The following is a 25,594-nucleotide window of genomic DNA, read 5'->3' as shown; positions in this document are numbered from 1 at the left end:
CAAAAGCTTCCATGAGTGTCTAAAACCTTATATTCCTTCATGAGATGCACCAAAACATATACAAATGTGTCACACTTGATTTTACGGTTTGGGAAGGTCTCCCAAAACCGTAAACACCTTCAATGGGGTGTTTAAGTGCCCTTAACACCTTATATGACTTAGATTTGGATCTAGAACCTTGTATGCCTAACCTACAACGACCAAAGCATAAGATTCATGGACAAACATGAGTTTACTACCGTAAACTCATGTTTTTATGGTAGTAAACTCCCCAAGTGCCATTCAAGAACCGTAAACTCCTTTTCCAAGGTCAATTCAAGTCCTGATCACTTTCTAAGCCATGTAATCAACCCTAGAACCTTCCTTTGTGCATTGTAAGACCTTTAAACATCCAAAAGCACACCACCCAAGAGTTTATGGCAGTAAACTCATGGGGACATGGTATTTGGACCGTAAACACTCCTAAGGGCTTAATCTTGAATAGTAAACTCCTTATTTAGGCCACACACACCCTTAGATGCTACCCGGATCACTCCTAACACTAGAAATGAAGTGTTTTCGTGCCTCAGAGTGTATATTCTTATCTAATTAGTAGGTCAAAGTCTAATTAGATACAATTATGTGTCTCTTCATATTACATAGGAACCTTGCGTGTACTCAAGCCCCGAACTGACACTTAGCATCCTAGCCGACACATTTCTCGTCTGGTGAGTTCATACCCCTACACCTTTTTCCGTGTTTTCAATGATTTCAGGGGGGAGGAATACAAGCAAAAGTACAAGAATATCTTGTACTCAAACTCATTAATTCATTTGAAATGTTTCATATTTCGTATTCTGTTAACACTGGAATCCGTAATAACCAACTGTTTAACTTGCATAGTTAGTTTTCAAACTATTTGTGAAACTTGTTATAAAATGTCATATTTTATATTTCACAAATGATTTTCCATGTCATTACTGTTAAAATCATTAGCTTAGTACTTTTGATTCGTCCTCGGTAACACTCCACAGAGATACGCGAGTGGAGGACCACCCTTCTTGTAATAGGGTTTTCCACATTATTACTTGTGAATTTGTTATTCTTAAAAATTGGACACGTCCTCTGAAACACTCCACAGAGATACGCGAGTGGAGGACCGCCCCTGTAACCAGAATCTCCTGGAGGGAGAACGTGACTTGAGTGTATAGATCTATACGGGGCTGACTACCCCACACCTGACTGCTAGCTACAGTCGGACCGAAAGGTCCAAGGGTGACAAAAGTCATAAAATGATATTGGACTTCTTATTTCCATATCTAGTCTATCGTATGGTTATGGAACTTGCAATTTAGATAACAGAGATTTATTTGTTAGTAATAATGAACCTAGTAACTAGTTTACTTCCTACTTATTAGTTTTATATACGTGTTAAAAGTAATGCACTTTACAAGGATAACCAGGCTTTCAGAATACTTCTCATAATGCTACAAGTATGGTAGATACTTGTACACTTCATTCAGGATCGACAACCAACCACCAACTTTTAGGAAAATAAGGGTTTTTCCTGGGATAACTTAATTGTTCTTAACCAAACTGCGTAACATTGGATAACTAGACTTTTCTTATAAGAAAATATGGGATTTTCTTGGATAACAACTTTTTCAGAAAACCAAAGGAAACTTGTTCATTTTCAGAAAACAAACCGTTTATGAACTCACCAGCTTTATGTTGGTTTTCAAACTGCTTGTATTCTCAGGTCCGCATTAGACAGGTATCTCGCGATCTTTTGGAGAAGACGGAGTGTCTAGAAGTCACATCTTATCTTTTGTTCATTTTGGGTGTATATATAAACATGTATAACTATGTTTTCAAACAAATGTAAATACTTCTATGTAATGTAATGGTTGTGTTTACTACGCTTACTATGTACATTGGTTGTGATACTACGTGGCGTCCTCCGCCCCGGACCGTTTCCGCCATCGGTTTCGGGGTGTGACACCTAGGCACGTACGCTGGGCATACCAAGTGGTACGTTGCACGTACGTAGTCAAACCCTCGCATCTGGTCAATGTCCGAGTACGCCCAACGTACTAGGTAAGCTGACTTGGTTGTATTTTTTACTTTGACCAAGTTTGACCTAAGAGTATTTTGGTATTTTTGAGTAGTGTTTGAGATTGGTCATTATTTGGTGTATAGGTGACCAGTTGAGTTGACATTCAGAGCTACGCCTTGTTCAACGATCATTTCAGGCTGAGAGGTGAGATATCCTTATTATCGTTATGGGTCGAAGGCACCAATGCCGACCCATTCGTTATGTATCCTGGTATAGAGGATGTTGCTATGATGTAGTGATCTATAAGATATGTGTCCTAGTATTCGGTAGCGAATTGTGAATCCGCCTGATTGTCTGCGGATTGGTTATATGTTTGTCTGTTGATGGATGTATGTTATATGTTATGTATATGTTGACATAGTATGGTTTGGTTGAGGTAGTACTGCTTCGTGCAGTAGCCAACAAAGTCGGGAGCAAGCCAGACATAAGTTGTGGGCCTGTATGGAAAGCCATACTTATGTTGTGGGCTCAAGAGTAAGCCAAATATGAGTTATAGGCCTGAAGGACTAGCCAGACTCAGACTGTGGGCTCAGGGGTAATCTAGTTTGTTAGATGTGGACCCAGTATATGTTGTTATATGTTTGTGTGTTGGTACTTAATGGGGGAACTCACCAAGATTTGGCTTACAATTTTAGTTTATTGTTTCAGGTACTTCAGATGACCGTGCCAAGGAGAAGGCGTGATCGTGCACATCTTCCTGTTTTTATGATATTGGGTCCAGGGGAGACTCTGATTTTGAGTAATACTTTTGAAATAATAGATTTGTAAACACCTTATGGATGAAATGGGTTGTTTTTGAAAATTTAAATTTCTATGATTTTTGGGATGTTACAAGTTGGTATCAGAGCCTTGGTTTGAGAGAATTGAATGAACATTCGTGTGAATCTAGACTCAAACTAAGGAACTACAAAAGTTTTAAAATGGTTTTCAAAATTGTTTTCAAACGTAACAAAGGAAGCATGTGAGTTATACGATCAGCCGGAGCAAGAAAGTATACCGCTAGTTCTCACACCGTTATTTAATATGATATCTATGATAGAACAACATGCTAGTGATAGGCTAGATATTTTCAGGAATTGCATGATAGGATTGCCTGATGTATGATGTCTGATAGCCTAGGGTTACTTCTTGTATGGAATTGACATAATTACTGTAGTCTCTTAGTGTATACATCATAGTCGCACATAACTAAGATTTTATAGCCTAAGAATATTTGGTTTAGACTTATTTCCTGTCCTTGTCTGATGAAGGGATTAGGGTGGAATCAAGTATTCGATTGTCTATAGGATCCAGTGTTATGTATGATTAGCATACAAGAGTGTTGCAGGGTTGGTGGAAGTTTCATGGATGAGTAGGTGTATGAGCAGCCAACCAGATGAGGAGTGGTTATCTACTCTCTTGAGAGTGAGGATAGGATGTATGTATATCCTAGTTTTTGTATCTGTTTAGGGTGATTGTGACGATCCTTGAGATAAATATGGGTAGGTGTGCAAGGTATATTGGCTCGTACTACTGAAAGCACATGACCTGTGTACGTAGAAAGGAAGTCACAAACCCTAAGGATATAGTCTCGTATCGTGATTATAGTTATGCATATTGTGGAATTTCTTATATATTCTGGTTTATTTTCAGTATGGCGCTTACGAGAGATCTAGTTCCGGATCTGGAGCAGGTGGCCAGGATAGGCCAGGTTTGATTGATGATCAGATTCGAGAGATCATTGCCATTGAGGTGACTGATGTTGTTCGGAGGTCTATACCAGAGATGTTTGGGTCTATCAAAACCGCCACGATTGAGCTTTTCGACGATCATTATGCTTTACTTTAATAGGATGTTATTTTTGTAGCTACCACGGCTGTTTCTACCGTAGGGATTCATAGGGAGAGAGTTTTCTAGTACTGGGACTTTGACAATACGAAGCCCTCGATGTTCGATGGAGTTCAAGACCCGATTGTGGCAATGAGGTGGTTATCTGATTTGGAGGAATGTATCTTTACATCCTACTTCCCTGCTGACGATAAGGTCAAGTGCCCCCTAAACTTTTTTCCGGTCAGGGGCGAAGGATTGGTGATTGGCTCGTACACTCCTGAGTAGAGGGCTGCTGTGACTTGGGAACAGTTCTCTTAGATGTTTCACACGAGGTATGTTCCATTGGTAGAGAAGGAGAAGCCAACACATGAGTATTTAGATCTAAGGAAGGGGACCAAGACGGTGACTAAGATTACCAATATGTTTACTGAGAGAGCTCGTTTATGCCCTGAGCTTGTTGCTTCTGAGAAGGATCTAATGACTCAGTACTTGAGTGTGCTCAAGACGGAAATTTGGTAGTTCGTGTCTACCCAGTGTTATGGTATCTCGCCGAGCTACAGGAGGCCGTGAGGATCCAGGAGATTGAGATAGAGCTCCATTCTAGGGAGCCGAGGCATGCTTTTATTCAGTCACAGCCAGCAGCAAAACGGTTCAAGGATTGTCGTCAGTAGGCCCCAATACCAAGTGTGACATGGAGGGGAATTATGCCAAGGATTGTCATGAGCAAGCCCCAATACCAAGTACTCGGATTTGTTATCAATGTTAGCAGGTTGGCCATGTGAAGGACAACTATCCCTTGCTCCTTGCGAGATCGACGCAAGATCTAACACTTGCTACATTGAGGGTCACTGATGGACGCCAGGGTAAGGCGGATACCCCAAAGGCTCACGTTCGTGCTTTCCAGCTCACTGTCGAAGAGGCCAGGGCAGCGCCGTACGTTATTATTCTGTCAGTTATTTTATGGTATTCTTATGTTTATGATTCTGCTAGGTACCCTCTTAGTGAACTCCTTGCCTGCTCTTGCACTTTTCGACTAAGGTGCGAGTCAGTCCTTTGTATCCCAATCTTTTAGTAAATCTTGAAGATTTGGAGTGTCCATTCCAAGTTTCAATCGCCAACGAACATGGGATATATGCATCAAGCATTTACCAGGGTTATGTTATGGAGATTTTTAGGGTGTCTTATCTAATTCCTATTCCTATGTAGGATGTGTGCGTGATAGTAGGGATGGATTGGCTAAGTAGGTTGGGGCTTTGCTTGACTGCGAGGGTCAGCGGGTGGTCGTTCGAACCCTAAGTGGGGGTAGAACTGGTTATTTTTGGAGAGAGTACCAGGATTGGGTCAGCATTTTGTTTCGTTGCTAGGGCTTGGTAGTATATTCAACATGGTTGTATGGGCTATCTTGCGTATGTGGTTGATAATCGAGCTAGGAAGTGGGCTTCAGTTTTGGATGTTCTTGTCGTTAGAGAGTTTGTAGATCTGTTCCCGGAGGAATTACCCGACATGCCTCCCGAGAGGCTGGTTCAGTTCATGATCGATTTTGTTCCAGGTGCGGCCCCGATTGCCAAGGCGTTGTACCGTTTGCCACCACCTAATATGCAAGAGTTGTTCTCTCAGCTTCAGGATCTATTAGACATGTAGTTTATTAGACCAAGCAGTTCGTCAAGGGGAGCATCGAGTTTTTTCGTCAAGAAGAAGGATGGTTCACACCGGATGGCATTGATTACCAAGAGTTGAACAAGTTGACGGTGAAGAACCGTTATCCCCTTCCGCGGATTGATGACCTCTTCGATCAGTTTCATGGTGCATCTTGGTTCTCCAAGATCGATTTGAGGTCGGGGTATCATCAGACGAGGGTTAGAGAGGGGGACGTGGAGAAAATCGCGTTTCAGACTTGTTATGGTCAATACGAGTTCATGGTGATGCCATTTAGGTTCATCAATGTGCTTGCGGAATTTATGGGTTTTATGAATTTGGTATGTAGGTCGATGCTCGATCGATCGGTTATTGTATTTATAAATGATATGTTGGTATATTACAAGACGATGGAGTAGCATGAGGAGTGCCTTCGAGAGCTTTTCGGAGTTTTGAGGCTAGAATGGTTGTATGCCAAGTTCTCAAAATGTGACTTTTGGTTATGAGAAGTCCAGTTCTTGGGACATCTTGTTAACCAAAATGGGATTTTGGTCGATCTGGCCAAAAATGAGGTCGTGATGCAGTTGGAGGTTCCGAAGTCTCCCTCGGAGACCAGGAGTTTCTTGGGATTGGCAGGGTATTATCAGAGATTTATTCAAGACTTCTCCAAGATTGCGGTACCCCTCACTCATCTGATGAGGAAGTGCGTTGATTTTTGCTAGGGCCCTGAGCAGCAGGCGACATTTAAGACTTTGAGGCGGAAGTTATGTGTGTCCCCAGTGTTGACCCTCCCCGAGGGTGTTGAGGATTTTGTGGTATTTTTTGATGCATCCATCACTAGTTTGGGTGTAGTGCTTATGCAACGTAGGAGAGTTATTGCTTATGCTTCTCGACAGCTGAAGCCTCATGAGGTCCGTTATCTGACTCATGATTTGGAGATGAGGGCGGTAGTGTTTGCCCTCAAGATTTGGCGACATTATCTATATGGGGTCCGTTGTACCATCTACACGGATCACAAGAGTTTGATATATCTAGTGGATCAGCCAAATTTGAATATGAGGCGGCGCCGGTGGTTGCACATAGCTAAGGGTTATGACTACAAGATTCGGTATCACCCCGGGAATGCGAATGTGGTCGCTGATGCTTTGAGCCGCAAGATGGCTAGTTTTGCTATTGAGGGTATATGTATGAGGATATCGGTTGATTATCCGCTTCTTAATCTGATTAGGGAGGCTTTGGCCGAGTGAGTCAAGAAGGATAATTGGAAATAGGAGATACTTAAGGGTGAGATTGACAAATTTGCTACTGACAGTCATGGATTATTGACCTGGTATGGACGTGTTTGGGTGCTAGATTTTATTGGGGACAGGCTGACTGTGTTGGAGGAGACATATAAGTCCAATTTTCGATACACCCCAAAGCCACCAATATGTATCGGGATTTGAGGCTTAGTTATTGGTGGCCGTGTATGAAGAAAGAGATAGCATGGTATGTCGAGAGGTGCTTGACTAGTCGGATGGTCAAGGCTGAGCACCAGAGGCCGCATGGAAAGTTGAAGCCACTGTAGGTTCCCATGTGGAAATAGGAACATATTACTATGGACTTCATCACCAAGTTAACTCGGACATCTAAGGGATTCTACACGATATGGGATAACGTGGACCGTCTGACCAAGAGCACCCACTTTCTAGCCATTTGGGAGGTTTCTTCAGCCGATAAATTGGCCGGTTTATATATGCGTGAGATTGTTGCTCAGCATGGTATTCCAGTCTCCATTGTATCTGATCGAGATTTTCGGTTTACATCTCATTTTTGGTAGAAATTCCATGAGGAGCTGGGTACGAGGTTCCATCTTAGCACTGCTTATCATCCACAGACTGATGGTCAGAGTGAGCAGACCATTCAGACACTCGAGGATATGTTGTGAACCTATGTGATTGATTTCGGTCAGAGTTGGGACACCTACCTTCCCATAGCTAAGTTTTATTACAACAACAACTATCACTCTAGTATCGGTACACTGCCTTTCGAGCTTCTCTATAAGAGGAAGTGTCGTAGCCTAGTTTGTTGGGGAGAGGTTGGGCATAAAGTCATGGGAAGGATTGAAGTAGTCCTTTAGATGACAGAGCTTATTCAGCAAATTAGGTAGAGACTTCAGATAGCTAAGAGTCGACAGAAGATTTATGCTGACAAGCGTCGATTTGAGTTGGAGTTCCAGGTCGGGGACATGGTCTTGCTGAAGGTATCACCCTGGAAGGGTGTAATACGCTTCAGGAAGAGGGTCAAGTTGGGCCCCTGATATATTGGAACATTTCAGGTGAAAGCCATGGTTGGCAAGGTAGCGTATAGATTGGATTTTCCTGAGAATCTTAGCCAGATCCATAACTTCCATGTGTCTCAGCTTCGGAAGTGTGTGGCTGATGATTCAGCGGTTGTTCCTCTTGATGATGTTCAAGTTGATGATCGCCTGAATTACATTGAGAGGCCAGTGGCGATCTTGGATCGAAAAATAAAAGCTATGCGCAACAAGTTGGTGACCTTGGTCAAGATTCAGTGACAGCATTGGAAGGGTTCCGAACGGACGTCGGAACCCGAGGCAGAGATGCGGGAGCATTATCCTGAGTTCTTCACAACAGTGGACTTTGAGGATGGAGTCTAGTTCAAGTGGGGGAGGGGGAATTGTAACATCCTGACGATGAGGTATTTCCAATTTTAACCCTAAGCATGAAGATTATTTGCATTTTAGCCATTGTGTATGAGAAGGGTTGCAAATTGGCCCATAGTGGCATTTTTGTAATTTTTGGGTGCGGGGCAAGTACGTTGGGCATACATATCATACATTGGGCATACATGGAAGACCTTAATTTTTAGGATCTGGACCCTATGTAAACATGTTTATGTCCCAAGTCTCCATCCTTTCATTAGCATACAAACCCATTTCGACCCTCTAGAAAACCCTAATTCCTTTTGAGGCCATTTTGAGCTTGGCGAGTGTGTTTTGGTGAACTTGAGAGAGGAAGAAAGAAGAGAAGATCACCCTAGGAGTGTGGATCTCCTTGGATCCAAAATCTTATCGCCTTTGGACACTCTTTGAAGGTAAAAAGCTCTAAACTTGATGAATCTATGTTTAGATCTAGTTTAGCCATGAAGTTTATGCTCTTTTGGTCCCATTAGTTTGGTATTTTGAGTATGAGCTACTCCAATCCATTTAAGTTGTCCTTTCAGACATTTTGAAGTGTTTAGAAGTATAAAAATTTGGTCTTGGTCATTATTACCCTACCATGCATGAGTTTGGTTGTCTTAATGAGTTAAGAGGTTAGGGTTTTTGGCATTTAGCACTTAGTGGCCATGCAAGACCATAAAGTTGGAAAATTTATGGTTAAGGACACCATTTGGGGTTTGGATCTGTAATTTGGACATATGGGCTTAAGTATTAAGCACTTAATAAGTTGAGAAGGGATTCAAGCACGTACGTTGGTGTACCAAGTGGTATGAGTGTTGTAGTGGCCTCAATAGTCCCAACAACATCCACACATTTGGGTTAAGTGGTTTAGAATGATTTCATGTGGAGAATGACTTATATGAATGGAAGTATTAAGTCATGGACAAGTTACATATCAATGTGCATTGACAGATTATAGCTTATGCATAATAATTTTTAGTTTGCATAAGAAGGGAGTTTTCTTAATGGGTTAGATCATGCAATATGACTTAATAGTTATGTTTAACCGGGTGATGGATGGTAATTATCACAAATTGGTTAACAAAAGGAATTTAACCATATATTATGAGTGAAATAAAGGATCTATATATATATATATATATATATATATATATATGCATGTATGTATGTATTTAAGTGAATCAGGCAAAGGGTTTGGATTACTATCCACATAAAGCATTTCAAGGTAAATAACCACAATCCTTTTTCTATGATTGATATCTAATTAAGTGGAAAGTATTGTGTTGGTGTTATCATAATAAAATAGTGGTATATAATAATGTATGGGAGTAACCATCCTTTATTCCTTGGTAATGTGTAAGTATATCTAACATCAAAATTTAGTGATGATTATATCATGGTGGTGAAAGCTTTACGTATATGGTGATCATTGGTGAACCTTTGCGTGTTGTAAATCCATTGGTAATTATTGGTGAACGTTTACATGGTGTAAATCCATTGGTAATTATTGGTGAAACTTTGGACGGTGTAAATCCATTAGTAATTATTAGCAAAAGTTTAGACAATGTAAATCCATTAGTAATTATTGGCAAACCACTAGACGATGTAAATTAGTTGGTAGTCATTGGTGAACTGTGAATGGTGTAAATACATTGTTTGTCTTAATAGTAAATCTTATAGGAGATAATAAGGTAATAACCATTGGAATGTTGTAAGTCAATGTCTATATGGTCTGTTAAATGGTTTGATTTGTAGGGTATGGAGCTATCTAATAACACAGTGTAGCAGACAGTTATGTTTGACCGACACAAGAGTAATAGATAGTTATGTTATGATAGGCTATGGCTTAGTAGACTATAGAGACTAACAACTAGTAGTATGTGACATCCCCATTTTCACGGCTAAAAAAGAGCAATTTTGTTTATGATTTATAAAAAGCAGAGTATCTCTTTTAATAAAAATGTTGCATAATTTGTTCCCAGAAAAACATGATAAATATATTATCAAAGCATTACCGAAAAAATGTATTTTTATTCATTTTAAAACATTTGGGATGTCATCATCAATACAGAAACATAAGTATAAGCATAACTTAAATTCATTTACACTAGTGATCTACATCTCTTTTAAATCTCTCAGTGTAAAGTAGTTTCATATCGACACGTATGATACAAATAAGCTTGAGTAGGTCAGGTTGGAAAACCTGGTGAGTACATAGAGTTTTCAACCCACAATAATATAATTAAAGTAGCTTCATATTGACACATGTGATACAAATAAGATTGAGTTGGTCAGGTTGGGAAACCTGGTGAGTACATAGGGTTTTCAACCCACAATAATATAATTATTATGTTTAAACATCAAACAATCAACCCAATTATCCATCCCCATTATCTTCTTTACTCTTAAGGATCTACCCTAAGAATCAGCTATTTCTCGTTCATTTATTCCTAAAGATTATCCTAAGGAATAGGTACGAAGTCCATCGTTGTCAATGAAACAGTTGTCAAGCACAACTGCTAATATTATCATTTAGGCGCAGCTGCCAGAATTATGACATTTTCTATTTAGGCGCAGCTGCCGATATTGTCCTCTAGGCGTAGCTGCCAAGGTTTAGGTACTAACATTGTATTTTTTCCAAAAATTCGGTTTAACCACCAATTTATGGGTGTTTTTTCAGGCACAAACAAAATTTTGTGTTTTTTTTAGCAAAAATGCAAATTATAGTGCTATCGATAAAACTTTTATCCAAAAATGGATAGTTTTTTAAATTCAAATGAAATTTGGGTTGTTAAACCAGGAAAAAGAGAATATATAGAGTTATTTCGTAATTAGCCCTTTAGTTGAATATTAACCATATAATGTCCACGCTAAGGGTTAGTAATTTCAAATAATTGACACTTATTATTAAAATTCTAACAAGCCGGTAGTTATGGCTTACGAAGAAGCGAAGTGGTCCAGTTTAGCAACTTTTCTTGATTTCATGCATCAGAAGTTAGCCGAAAAGATATCGGTGTCCGTTTGTCTGAAAATTTAATCATGTATTAAATCATTTATGATTGTTGATTTCAGACTTAAGCATCCACAATGCATTAAACTTTTAAGATGTTAATGGATTGACACATCATCATTTTACTTACAATACAACTCTACATTAATTTTTATACAATGCATTGAACTTAATAAAGTTCAATGAAATATATATTTAATAGTTAAAAGATTTCGTTTTTCCATTGAAGGGTTCAATGGTGATTAAATTTCATATTCATTGAATGCCAACATGACATACCACAATGGTAGAGTTTAATCTACTAAATATTAATTAGGCATGCCACTTCATTCGACTCTCATATTTAACGATACATTGCATCTTAAAAAGTAAACAATACCATAACTAAGGAGATGTTTGGTATAGAGAAATGGAATTGCAACATAGAATGAAAATGCAGAGAAAGAGAGTTTAGCTTGAGAAAATGAATTCATTCCACCGTTCGGTACAACAGATAAGTCATCAAAGAAATGTATTTGTGAATCAATTCTCTTGTTTGGTAGCGACTACCCCTTTGTGTGAAACATATATTTTAGACAAGATGAACACGATATAATGAATTCTATTGTCTCAATATCGCATATGCCCAAGTTCATTTTCATATTGGTTAACACTTTCAATCAACTCAAACAAAATTGTTTATTATGTTATTTGTTAGCTAAGACTGTTGCAATAACCAATTGGGTTCCTTTTTAGCTTCCATCAACTCAAACAAAATGAGGTCTCTTTGGTGATTCCATATAAACCAATCTTTACATTACTCCCTGAAAATGAAACGATATAGCAATTTTGAACACAATTAACTTTAATATGCACCCAAAAGATTATAAACAAGAATATCAAGTTAAAAACGGTTTCCGTTTTGCACTTGCACAAAATATGCCAAATAGGTAGCAACTACCCCTTTGGAATTCAAACAAGCACAAGTTATCAAACACCTGACTGAATTCAAACAAGCAAGCACATCATTAGAATTCAAAGACACACAAATTATAATCTTGGAATTATTCAATTGAATTCTATTATTGACTATAAAACCAAAAATTGAGAGCAGGGTTATTGCGATAGAAGGTGTTGATAAATAAAAAAGAAAAACCATGTGTTAGGGATATATCTATCATATATGAGGAGGGAATTAGATTGCAGTGCATTGAGAAGAAGCTGCTTCCATGACACTTCTACTGGCCCATTTCTAATCAGTTTCCTCAGAGGCGTCTGATTTTACATCGGCTCTCTGAGTCTCAGTTCTTAAACGTCATCTTCTTATTCTAATAAAACAATAGTTTTATTCTCATTTTGACATGTATCACTTTATTAGGGCTCCTAATTAATGTATATTTTATTCTCATTTTGTCATGTGTCACCTTATTATGTCTCCTAATTAATGCATATCACTTGTCAATCTATTTATTATTCATTTTTCAAATTTCAAATTTTAAATTTCTTACTTTAATTACATTAAATTAATAACATTAGAATAAAAATTAAAATAAAGTTAATACAAGTTATAAAGTGATATAATTTCACATATTTATTTAAATCAATGATTATAATTTTATATAACTAAAAGATCTCTTAATTAATAATTTATTTAAAATAATTGATTAATAATTTTGAATTTTTATTATAAAAGTTTAATTAATTTTATAACTGTGGTTTCCATGGGTTATAAACTAATTTTTAAATAATTGAAGGTGCAAGAGTCGATCGGAGAAGAATGCCAAAAACTCTAGAGATGGAGTAGACATGTTAGGACTACAAAAGTGGGAGACGAGAAAGACGACCCTTTCTTTCGTCATTTCTTTGCTTTTTTCTAACTCTCAACCTCTTTTTTCATTTCTTGGTTTTGGGTATATTTTTCTTTTCTCTCCATTTCTCTATAATAGATAGAGAAAGAAAAAGGTGGAATGAGAAATCATTTATTTCTCATTTTTTAATTTCTCAGCCTTATACAAACAAGGGAAATAGAAATAATTTCATTTTCCTCCTCTCATTTCTCTTTACCGAACACCCCCTAATTATGTGAGCTAATTATTGTACCGTTATTAAAAACTAATTAGTGGGTAATCCATCATCAATCATCAATAATAATTATCTATTCGTTTGTTTTCAAGATTACTAAGGATACAAAAATTGGTTCACATAATTAATTGTTATGAGATTCTTTATTTTTGAAGTATGAAATTAACACTACAAGAAATCTTGGCATTACCGGTAACACCTTTATCTGTGACACTGGACAATAATGGCGACGTGTAATTAACGCGTTACATGTCGCCGCTATTGCCCACTGTCGCCGCTAAAGGGTCGCCGGTAATGCTCGCAAACGGCAATCCGCATCAAATTACCCCCTTCTTACTATGTCATGAAACTTTAATCTGACGATGTTTAGTTAAATAAGATTATATATTGTAAGTAATAGATATGCTTTTCTAAATTCCTTAAATATCCGAGTTATTGCATTGCGACTACCATAAGTTGGTAGGTGAAGGCACAGCCACCTTGGACTATCGTTTGAATGCTTCAAGCCACTTGCTTGCTGTTATCATGTTTGAATCGCTCCTTATATCTTATCTTAAGTTCCTTTTATTCATTTAGTTCATTCTAATTATTAAACAAAGTCAACGTAGACCAATACAAATTGTTAACAAGGACAAAGGCGACGTAGGCCCCAATTTGGCCTATATATTAATGATACAAAGCCTTGCACCTTTTGCCACAATTAGAAAATTTCTATGGTCGCATATATCTCCATCAAACACAAAAGAAAACCGTTGTTACTTTTCAAACTATCAATGGAAGGCTCTCTCATACGTATCTCTTGTTTCCTTTCTACGACCCCTACCACCACCACAACCACCGCCAAGACCACCACCACTACCCATCCAACTGCGATCCAATCTTATTTCAAAACCTCAAAAACCCGACCCCATAAATCAAACTCAAACGTAATCCTATGTTGCCAAAGTCCAAACTACATCCCTAACCATATTCAAGACCCTAACCGAGTACGCATCTTGGATACCACCCTACGTGATGGTGAACAAGCACCGGGTGCCTCTATGTCCCCTAAGCAAAAGCTTGACATAGCTCATCAACTTGCAAAACTCGGTGTTGACATCATTGAAGTAGGGTTTCCTGCTTCCAACAAAGCCGATCTAGAAACTGTTAAGTTGATTGCATGTGAGGTTGGGAATGCTGAGGTTAATCAAAATGGTCGTATACCAGTTATATGTGGTCTAGCAAGATGCAATAAGAATGATATCGATAAAGCATGGGAAGCTGTGAAATATGCCAAATTCCCAAGGATACATATTTTTATAGCAACAAGTGAGATTCATATGAAGTATAAGTTAAAGATGTCGAAAGAAGATGTGATTGAAAAAGCGAGGACCATGGTTGCATACGCTCGAAGTTTGGGCTGTAATGACGTTCAATTTAGCCCGGAAGATGCTGGAAGGTACATTATTCGATAAAATGTCATTACTTTTATAACTTACGAAATATCAATATCATACATATCTCTTTTCATATTTAACGTTCAACGATACAATTATTGTGTTTATGTTTCATACTAATTTGGTTAACCATTATAAAAATATAATAAACTTGTGATACACGACATAAAAAGTGGGATACTATACATGGCATAAAAAGAATATTAGAGAACTTATAAGTGGTCGCATCAATATTCCAATGCTATTGTTTTAAACTTTTGATTCCATAGTCTTTTTATATTATAAAAAAACGAACCGCTCCACACGATATTCAATTTAAATAAGAAAACCAGAAATTTAAATTTTAATAATTTTCCCTATGTTCCGATCTCTATGTTTTGTTCAGTTATAAGATTGTCTCGTCCTTGAGTTTTGTTTTTCCTTGAACCTGCAGTAAGTTTTATACTAGACGTTCCATCTTTGTGAGACATAAAATAATTATATTGTTTTTGATAAATATCATTTTGTACTTTTTTTAGTTTTTTATTTGTTTATATCTTTTACTGTTTATTTATTTTGTTGGTACCAACCAATCATACCCCACCTTCACCCATCCTTGTTGAGAGATCCAGCAACTACAATGGTCAAACCATCTATATATACCCTGTTCACCTTTGACAAATACAACTGGCGCTCCATTTCACCTCCGACAACCACCACCCTTCACCACCCCCTTTCACCTCGGATCCCCTTCCATCCCGAGAATCACCAACCGTCACCGCAAACATCGTCAACCCTTTTCTAATGGTCCATCAGTATCATTATGATGGAGATGGCGGTCTAAGGATGTGATGAGTGACCTTTAGCTGATTCGGGTGGACCCATTTTGCATAAACCAATCTACATTTCCATATCAGTAACAGGAAGTTGTTTGACGAAGAAGGTGGTGGTTAGAGGTGGTCAGGGATGTAAACGAGCCGAGTCAAACTCAAGCCTAGGTAGTCTCGGGCTCAACTCGTTTAAAATTCATGTGGCTCGAGCGTGAGCTCGGTTCGATTCGAGTTTTAGTTTCAAAGTTTGAGCTCGATTCGTGGATGATTTAAAAGGCTTGTGCTTGGCTCGTGCTCAACTCGTTTGTCAGACATGCTTAAACGAGCCAATGTTCGGCTCGAACTCGGCTTAGTTAATAGTCAAATATCAAGCTCATTTGTATTTTTAAGCTTGGTAAAAAGCTTGTTTTTCATTAATTATTAGATTTTCAATAATTATTTATTTATTTATAATTTAATATTCAAAAATAAAAGTAAAAATTATATTATATTATTATGCATAGGCTCATTTAGGCTTGTGAGTCTAATAAGTCTTGGCAAATGAAGCTCGGGCTTGTGCTCGTTTAATAAATGAGCTTGAAACTAAGCTCGAGCTCGACTCGGACTCGTTTAACTCGAGTTCGAGTCGAGTTTTTAACGAGTCGATCACGAGTAAGTCGACTTGTTTACACCCGTAGAGGTGGTCTACGACGGACCAAAAACTTCTAGAGGCGTAGTCCATTAGTTTAGGTCTTCAAGAGAGCTTAAGAACACAGAGATATATATGTATCAGGCTAGGGTTTTAAGTGGGTGAGGTGGAGGTAGGGTTATTTTATTATTAAAAGCTAAAAATTATAAATATATAATAAGTAAATAAAAAATTAGTACGATTCTGGGTATGGCATGTACCAAAATCGTGATAAAAAATAGTAGAGGATGGTTGAATGACAAAAAAAAGGGGACCAAACACAGATGTTGGACCAAACCATAAGGACCATTAGTGTAATTTACTAGTCCGACCATAAACCTAAGACTATACCGCCATGCACCTCCACCATTCTGGTCCGCACTCAGTTCGACGAGGAGTCACCAAGGAAAACTCCACATCCCCCGTCAACTTACCGAGTTAGGTAGATCGTTATATACGACTCATGGTTGTATGCTTGTATAATTTGAAGAACAAGCATGTTGATATTGCTCAAAATGAAGGTGAGTTGACCATGAATCCATGATGTAGCTAGCCGAATTTCTTTTTTGTGTTTTGTTCCACTTCCTTTCTGAATTGTGCAATTTGTTAGGATTAGGGGTTGTTATTGTTCATCATTGTAATCTGCGTTATGTTTGTTAACAGATCTGATAGAGAATTTTTATATGAGGTCCTAGGTGAGGCTGTCAAAGCGGGTGCAACTACTCTTTGCATTCCTGATACAGTTGGCTATAATTGGCCTCGTGAATTTGGGCAGCTTATTGCTGACATAAAAGCCAACACCCCTGGAATTCAGAATGTCATCATTTCTACCCACTGCCATAATGACCTTGGACTTGCTACTGCCAATACTTTAGAGGTACATATGCTTATATATTAATCATTATGTTTTTATATTAAAGTTTGATTCATAACTTCATATGCTTACCTATTAGAATTCCAGGGAGCTTATTCGGGTGCAAGACAATTAGAAGTAACAATAAATGGAATCGGAGAGAGAGCTGGAAATGCTTCTTTTGAAGAGGTGAGTGTAATTTACAAAATTTCGATAATCAAGTGTTCTTCCATTGTTAACTTGCTTGTTGTTAATAATGTATTATTTGTAATTATGATAGGTGGTAATGACTATAAAAAGCAAAGGTGAATTATTGGGTGGTCTTTACACTGACATCAAAACAGAACATATTGTCATGGCTAGCAAGATGGTATATGTCAAAACTTAATTAACATCTAATAATATTTTTAAACACTAGTTCTTGCTTCACTTTGAACATGTGTTGTTATATTTATAGGTGGAAGAATACAGTGGACTAATGGTGCAACCACATAAGGCTATTGTTGGTGCTAATGCATTTACTCATGAAAGTGGAATCCATCAGGTTGGTTATATATTATATAATTAACATGTTATATAATATATGTCATGTACTCATGTGGCTTGATTTAATATATAGTTTTTATTTAAATTACTAGACACATGACCTTGCTTTCTATTTTGTAGGATGGGGTCTTAAAGAACAAAAGCACTTATGAAATCATGTCTCCTGAAGATATAGGACTTCACCGATCTAATGAGTCTGGACTTACACTTGGAAAACTTAGGTATACTGAATTAGAGTTGGTTCATATAATTATATGCTCCATGATTATTATTAGCATATGACTCTTTAATATGATCACTTCCATTGATTCATTAATGATTTGCAAATATTGTTATGCAGTGGTCGCCATGCTCTAAAAGCTAAACTTTTTGAGGTAAAGTGCAATGTTGATATTGTGATCTTTTGATAAAAAAAATGAGCAACTATTTTAGTTATGTATTAAACATATTTTATTTTCTCTCCAGCTTGGTTATAACTTTGAGGGAAATGAACTTAATGATCTTTTTTGGCGCTTTAAATCCGTAGCTGAAATGAAAAAGGTAGTGAAAACTCTTTCTTTTGATGATATCTATATCAAATGTTTATTAACCAAGGAAATCATTTTTTTTAACTATGCTTGAATGTGAGTTTATAATTAACCCTACTATTTGCCTTCTTTATCTCTCAGGTTATCACTGATGACGACCTAATAACATTGGTATCAAAATGAGGCATTGGTATTTACACATAGACACATAGTTATTCTTTAGGTAATGCACCATTTTAATCTTATGCATAGTCTTATTATTTTAGATTACTTAAAATGTGTAATTTGTATTGATCTTTCAACATATCTTCTTGTAGGCCCTATTCTATGACCTTATCACCGGACTCTTACACATTTATGTCTTGGTTTTGTTGATGATCAGTGCATTGAAAACAAGGTTAGAGATTATTTTGTGCCATAATTAAACATGAAGAGATTATTTTGTGCCATAATTAAACATGAAGAAACAATATGATATAAGTCAGAATTTACTGGTATGCCATTAACTTTTAAAGGATGTAATTAAGGATTGGGCTTAAATTTGTTACTTAATAGCTATAAAATTTCGAAATTGTATATTTATGTAACATCTTGATGTCATTGGGTTCGTTTAAACTCGGGAAAATGCTTAAAAAGCTATTAAGTTTATTCTTTTTTTATTGCAATCAGGTCATAGTAACTTCTGTTGTAAAAGTTGTACCATGTATTGGGTTTTAAACATCTTGATGTCATTAGGGATTGGTTATGTCCGAGGCAGTGATTGTTGTAACTAAATTTCATGTAAATAAATTTCCTTATTACTTAAAAAAACGCAAAATAAGTTTGATAAAGAGCAGATTGGTCGGAAAGTTAAATTGATATGAGTTCTTATCATCTTTCTAATTTAGGGTCTTGATTTGTTTTTGTTTAGAAAAAGATTTTATTTGGGTGTTTTTTAACTTTTTATTTGTTTGGCGTTTCCCTGGGATGAGTCATATTAATACATTTTTGGGCTCTTGTTTTTGGTCATTTATTGAGAGACATCGATTATGTTGATTACTATTTAGTTTCTATAAGACTATAACTTTGTATGAAGGACACGATGGTAAATTTGACAATATTGTTTTCTCATAATCATAGCCTTGCCAAATCCTACCATGTGGTATTTTGATTAGAAGAAGTCGAGTGATTGGCTGTTTTGAAAACATATTAAACATAAACTAATATAATAGTTACATAATAAGAGAGATAATAAATCATAACCATATACATACCTAGAATATAAAGTCCATCATGCTTTGATACCACTTGTTGGGTCCCAAACATATATAAAATTAATAAAACGGTAAACCCTAATCAAAGGAAATATAGCAAATAAAAATTATGTCGATTCAAAATATGAAATAAAATCGTACTAATGGTTTGGTAACTGTGGAAATATGTCTTCGAAATTGACAAGTACTGCTTAGTTCAAGGGCTATATTGTCTTTTCAGCAATTCAGATCTAATTTGGTTGTTTTATGTCTAAAATGGTTGTTTCATGTCTAAAAAGGGCACCAAGTTTAAAATAAATGTCTTCGGGTGTAAAAAATGAGTAGTTCCTGAAATGCAGATACTCCATTCTTAAAGGACCAAATTAGCCAAATTGATCAAAACTCTTTGCCTTTTAATCTCATTGAACGTATGATTTTTTTATGAAGAGAGAGTTTTGAAGACTTCTTCTTCTTCTTCTTTTCTTGAACGACATTTTCTAGTGTTTTCCCCTTTATCACCAAATCATTATAACTCATTGTAATCATTTTGATCAAGGTTGGTAAACACTAGAATATTTTAGTGGATTGGTTCTTGGCTTCCTCCGCCCGTGGTTTTTCCTTATTTGTGTTTTCCACATAAATCTCTGTGTCTCTTTTGATTTACTTTTTTTTTGTATTTTTCGTTGCATGTGATTGATTTTGGTTTGATATCTTAGTCATATTCCACATGAACTAATATTGTTCTTGTGAATCGGATTTCTGGTTCGTTTATTGCATTAGGGCTTTTTCGTTTTAGTGCATCTTACCCTCTTTGTTTACAACAATTGGTATAAAAGCTTCTGGGTTTTAATATTAGTTTATTGGGATTATTTTATCAAGTGATTAATCATGTCTTCGATGAAGTACGTATTAGAGTTAACACGTATGAATCAAGATCAGTTAACATAAGTTTGATAAGAAATCAGTGGTACTTACTTGGATGCATTAGCTTTGAGGAAGATGATGCCATGTTCCTGATTCCTTTTCTTTCCGTAATGGTGCCTTGCTAATTTTCCGATGGAGAGATCGAATGCCCTAACATACACGGTCTTGGTGTTTGTAAGGAGTTAGTGATGGGTTTTGAGAATTATAACACTCCTATGGTGTGCATGCAACCCTATTAACCTTGGATTTATGTTTTCTCTATTATACATGTGAATATTCAATATTCCAAGGTTTCGTCCTAACTAGCATAATGTGAAGTATGTACAATACAAAAATCTAGTAGAATGACATACCTTTTACTTGTGGTTGATTCCTTGGAGCTTCAAGAGCCTAGCACCAATAATGTGGATGCCTCAAGTGGAATCACAAATCACCAAAAACACCTTGGAAAGCTTGAGAGAATAGTAACCACATTAGAAATCGTCCCGCTCTTGTATCCTCACACACTAGTGTCATTTCATGTGCCAAAGACCTCTTTATATAGTATGGAGGATTAGGGTTACATTCATGTAAACCCTAATACCCATGACTTTTCATTTCCATAGGATCCATGGGTTAAAAACTTCATGGACTATCCATGAAAGCTTAGCCCAACCTAAATGAACTTGGCCCATGCTATATATATATATATATATATATATATATATATATATATATAAGAGTCCATATTTAATTAGTTTCTTTTTTATCACTAAATTAATTCTTGATCAATACTAATTAAATAATATGATTCCATATTAATATATTAGAACTTATAATATATTAATATAAATCATAAACATATTATTTACAAAAGACTATCCATATAAATTGTTCCGGTGAAGTGCAACCCAAATGGACAATGCTACTATCGAGTCGAATACATACCAATAATAGTTATGGGCTTAGAAATCTAATCTAACATTCTCCTACTTGGATAAGTCTAAAACTATTATTGCATATGACTTCAAGATCCCGACTAGCAATCGTAGCTCTTAAATCCGCTGTCAAACTCTGACCTAGTCAACTGACTTGTCCATTAGATAAAGGATCATATATGCCTCCATTCTAGATATCATACGGACTGGGACATGAAATATAATCATTCTCTCTGTCCATTTGTTGTTTCCCAGTTTTCGATTTATGACGACTGACTAATTGAACAAATCAAATAAGTCCAGGCTTGGCCAAACACTTAGGGGTGTCATCACTAAATCACCGAAGGGCCCACAAATATCGCTTTTATCCCTCCAAGGGTAAAAGGAATGGATAAACTTCAACTCATATGCTTGTACTAACCACTTGTTGAATCATACAAAAAGGCACATTTTATAACATCAGGTTACTAATGCGTTTTCGTGCAATCAATGTATGACCAACTCATAGTCAACAAGTCATATCTCTAGGTTTGAAGAATATAAGATATTATCGTCTCATGATCACTCGCGATAAAATCCATGAAGTGATTCAAATTAGTGTGGGTTTAATCCAATACTCGAGTCTCATTCCAAGAGCACTCATGAATGTTGTAGCAACTCTTGCTATGTCCAACACCTTAGACATCTACAAGCCAACTTCATGACAGTCTTGATTCATATCTACTTCCAACATATGACTAACTGTGGAGAATTTGAATAACTTAGTTATTCGGGAAGTCAAAACATGCAAAGTGAAATACAAGAATAATATGGCCCCAAGCACCTTTGAGAGTAAATAAAACACCTTTTATTTAAACACCATATTGATTACTCATTATTCATTGTATAATGTTTCGAATAATAAACTTTATACTTGAATCTAAAACAATAGTCATTTTATGCTCCAAACATGCAGACTATGTTTGTCCAAACAATAGTTACACCATAACCCAAGTATGCGCACTATGTTTTTCTATGATCCTTAATTTGTGGAATAGATCAATTGAACATAATTCCAATGATTCTCATTTCACAGTCCCAAATCCTTATCGTAAATGTAAGAAATCCAAATTTCTGCCATTTACCGACATCTGTTAAATTCTTAACTTATATGCATTGATCCTCTTGTAATGACTATGCACAAAGTCACAAAGACTTGTCACCGGACATTGCAAAGTACTCCAATGGAGATTAATTCCATGGAAACGAAGTCTCAAATTCAAATTACATTCCTTTGAACATCCTTCTTGCATTAAGTTTTTTTTCCTAATCTTACACAGATTTAAAGAATAACTTCCACCTATGGAAACATTTCCATATTCCCATTTTGACTATCACTTCTGAACAACAGCTACCTCTTTTCAGAATATGTCAATATGGTCCTTTCCTAAAATTTACACCATACTTCCAACTGTCCCTGAGCAGCCAATCTTTGGTAAAACCTCATATTGACCTCAACAATTGCTTAATTATTTTAGTCATATCCAATTCTAGACCTTTTCCCTCTTAATGCCCTAGGCATTTGAAAATTTTAGAAAGGATAAATATTATAGCACATATAATCGATCTTATATTTGAAGCATATGGGAAACGATTCATAATGTCTCACATAAAGACATGATCCCAGACCAGTCTTTTGCTACTATATTTTTAATTTGCCATGTTTTCATAATTCGACTATGAAGAGAGATGCCGTAATCATAATCGAATTTTGAGAATGCAATATATACATATATATATATATATATATATATATATATAGAATTTCCTTAAGTTGAACCATTCCAACATAAAATTCATATATATATATATATATATATATATATATATATATATACATATATATATCCTTGACTAAAGATGATTAAAATATCAATCTAAGCTTTTAGAATTGAAATGAAGTATAATTTCATGTCCCTTAATTATATCAAAACAACTTTTCCCAATTGAAACTTTTGTTTTCCTATACTTAACATTGCTAACTTTGAAACGACCCAAAAATTTCATTTTTCAATATAACCAAAACCATAATCTGAGTGTCATATCATAAAACCATACGTAATGTATCCCAAACATAATAAAAAAGAACACTGTGCGGAAAACTTTATCATATCTATGTCATATCAAAATCAAAACTGAATCAACTCCCAGGATAAAAGCTGAAGTTGTGGTGTGTGCGATGCCATCATCCCGAGCTCTTCCCTCTGCTTGCGGAAGTACCTGAAACCAAAACTGAAACTGTAAGCACAAAGCTTAGTGAGCTCCCCCAAACTACCGCATACCATATAAGAACATATAAAGCACATACTGGGGCCTTGCCCCCTCCATCGGACCGAAGTCCGAAGCTGACTGACTGGGACCTTGTCCCCTCCATCGGACCGAAGTCCGAAGCTGACTGACTGGGACCTTGTCCCCTCTATCGGACCGAAGTCTGAAGCTGACTGACCGGGACCTTGTCCCCTCCATCGGACCGAAGTCCGAAGCTAACTGACTGGGACCTTGTCCCCTCCATCGGACCGAAGTCCGAAGCTAACTGACTGGGACCTTGTCCCCTCCATCGGACCGAAGTCCGAAGCTAACTGACTGCACATCGCATAAACACATACATCCTGTCTGAGCCATGGAGGCATCAAACATACTAGCTACTGCATTGGACCGGGTCTTGAAACTACTACTAACTGAATGGGCCGGCATTGCGGCCTTAGACCCTGATCCTACTGGAAGGAAACTCACCTCGCGAACTGGATGCTGTGTGTATGGCTCTGGAAGCTAACTGTTGTTGCTCCGGTATCTCCCCGGCTACAAGTCCATAAACACACTCAATCAAATACTAAACACTGCACTAGGTAAAATGACCCTTTTACCCTTGGTTAAAGTCAACTCTCGGTCAAAGTCAACTCACGGTTGATCTGACTCGCCAAGTTGGGCCGCCAACTCGCCGAGTCCCTATTCTTACTCCTCGACCCTACTCGCTGCTACTCGTCGAGTATGGCATCAACTCGACAAGTTCTCTTTTGAATCAAAAACTTAGGCAATCTGCATCCGACTCGCCGAGTCATATGAACAACTCGACGAGTTGTTCTTCGAGCTAAGAAGATTGCCTTGGACTCGCCGAGTTGTACGAACAACTCGCCGAGTCCCTCCATTACTGAGTCTACCCTCAAACTCGCTGAGTCCACTCCACTATTCACTGGTCCCACTCGACATCGCTCAAAAGGAAGAAATCGGGGACTCGCGACTCGACTCGCCGAGTCACAACCATGCAACTATTCTACACTCGATTCTGCTTGAATCCGTTACATACAAATGATAGATCTGGGTCCAATAAGCTGATTTACCACGTGAAGTTTCCAACTTTACGTGTACAAACACATGAAAAAGGGGATAAAGGCTAAAAAGGCACTTAAAAGGGTAGATCTAGGGTTATGATGCAAAATAGCTCCATAAAGGTAATAGATCTGGGCTCTACAACTCCTAAATGGACAGATCTAAGGATATCTCGACATAAAAGGGCTTCCATAACAACATAAGGCTTGAGAATAGCATCAACTAGATCTAGAGGGGTTTTTAAAGCATAAAAGGGAAAGAAATCCGAAGAATACCTCAAAGAACTCTGGTTTTCCCCTGAATCTTTGCTCTACAACTCTTCTCCTTGCTCCTTTCTTCTTCTCCTTCTTCAAGCCTTCACAAATGCACACAAGATCACATAAATTACTCAAGAACGAATTAGGGTTCTCTCACAACTCTTTGAGGGTGAAGGAGGCGAGATTGGGGGCTATAAGGTGGCTTAAATAGTGGGCAACCCAGGGATTTAGGGTTTCTCACAGACAGACAGACTCGTCGAGTCCAGAATATGGACTCGCCGAGTCGCCAGCTAACACGTGCTCGAAATCCCGTCCCTACTCGGCGAGTCAGGCTATGAACTCGCTGAGTCCCTCTTGCAAACTACAAAATAAATACCATGGAATCATCATACCGGAGACGGGTCGTTACAATTCTCCCCCACTTATCTCAGACTTCGTCCTCGAAGTCTGCTACGGCTGAATCTGCAAATATCTCTAGGTAGTGCTCTCTCATCTCCTCCTCAGCCTCCCACGTCCACTCAGACCCCTTCCGGTGCTGCCACTGCACCTTCACTAACTGAATTTCCTTGTTCCTCAAGGTCTTGGTCTTCCGGTCCAGAATCGCGACCGGCCTCTCAATATAATTCAGGCTGCTATCAACCTGAATATCCTCTAGGGGAACGACTGCTGACTCATCCACCAAACACTTCCTCAACTGAGACACATGGAAAGTGTTGTGGATCTGACTAAGCTCCTCAGGAAGATCTAACCGATAAGCAACCCGACCC

At 37.4% G+C, this 25,594-nt stretch overlaps 1 protein-coding gene across 3 annotated transcripts; it reads left to right on the top strand.

Annotated features, from left to right (window-relative positions):
* The first annotated feature begins 14,002 nt into the window (after positions 1–14,002).
* Positions 14,003–18,961, top strand: LOC145094532 (2-isopropylmalate synthase A-like). Of its 3 annotated transcripts, XR_013703408.1 has the most exons (11): positions 14,003–14,731; positions 16,869–17,082; positions 17,167–17,247; positions 17,339–17,428; positions 17,516–17,602; positions 17,725–17,825; positions 17,945–17,978; positions 18,070–18,144; positions 18,273–18,354; positions 18,449–18,528; positions 18,801–18,961. XR_013703408.1 is itself a non-coding variant. In XM_079032699.1 (10 exons), the coding sequence occupies exons 1-9, from the start codon at positions 14,007–14,009 to the stop codon at positions 18,312–18,314; spliced, it is 1,449 nt and encodes a 482-aa protein (XP_078888825.1). In that variant the 5' UTR covers positions 14,003–14,006; the 3' UTR covers positions 18,315–18,354; positions 18,514–18,961. The 3 variants fall into 3 exon arrangements, 2 of the variants coding, with proteins under 2 accessions (XP_078888825.1, XP_078888819.1); XM_079032699.1 differs by having other exon boundaries at positions 18,514–18,961; XM_079032693.1 differs by having other exon boundaries at positions 18,449–18,961.
* The last annotated feature ends 6,633 nt before the right edge of the window (positions 18,962–25,594 follow it).

Source organism: Lactuca serriola, chromosome 1, assembly GCF_051521515.1.
Source record: "Lactuca serriola cultivar US96UC23 chromosome 1, Lser_US96UC23_V15, whole genome shotgun sequence".
Classification (NCBI taxonomy): Eukaryota; Viridiplantae; Streptophyta; class Magnoliopsida; order Asterales; family Asteraceae; genus Lactuca; species Lactuca serriola.
Note: the sequence above shows the minus strand (reverse complement) of the source record. Positions and strands in the feature narration are given on the sequence as shown.

What these genes read in the sequence shown, in the direction of transcription:
- LOC145094532 (XM_079032699.1), top strand. Translation starts at nt 14,007, where the DNA reads ATGGTCGCATATATCTCCATCAAACACAAAAGAAAACCGTTGTTACTT. An exon ending in CTACTGCCAATACTTTAGAG is followed by an intron (nt 17,083 to 17,166) that starts GTACATATGCTT and finishes TTAGAATTCCAG; the next exon opens with GGAGCTTATTCGGGTGCAAG. An exon ending in TTGTCATGGCTAGCAAGATG is followed by an intron (nt 17,429 to 17,515) that starts GTATATGTCAAA and finishes TTATATTTATAG; the next exon opens with GTGGAAGAATACAGTGGACT.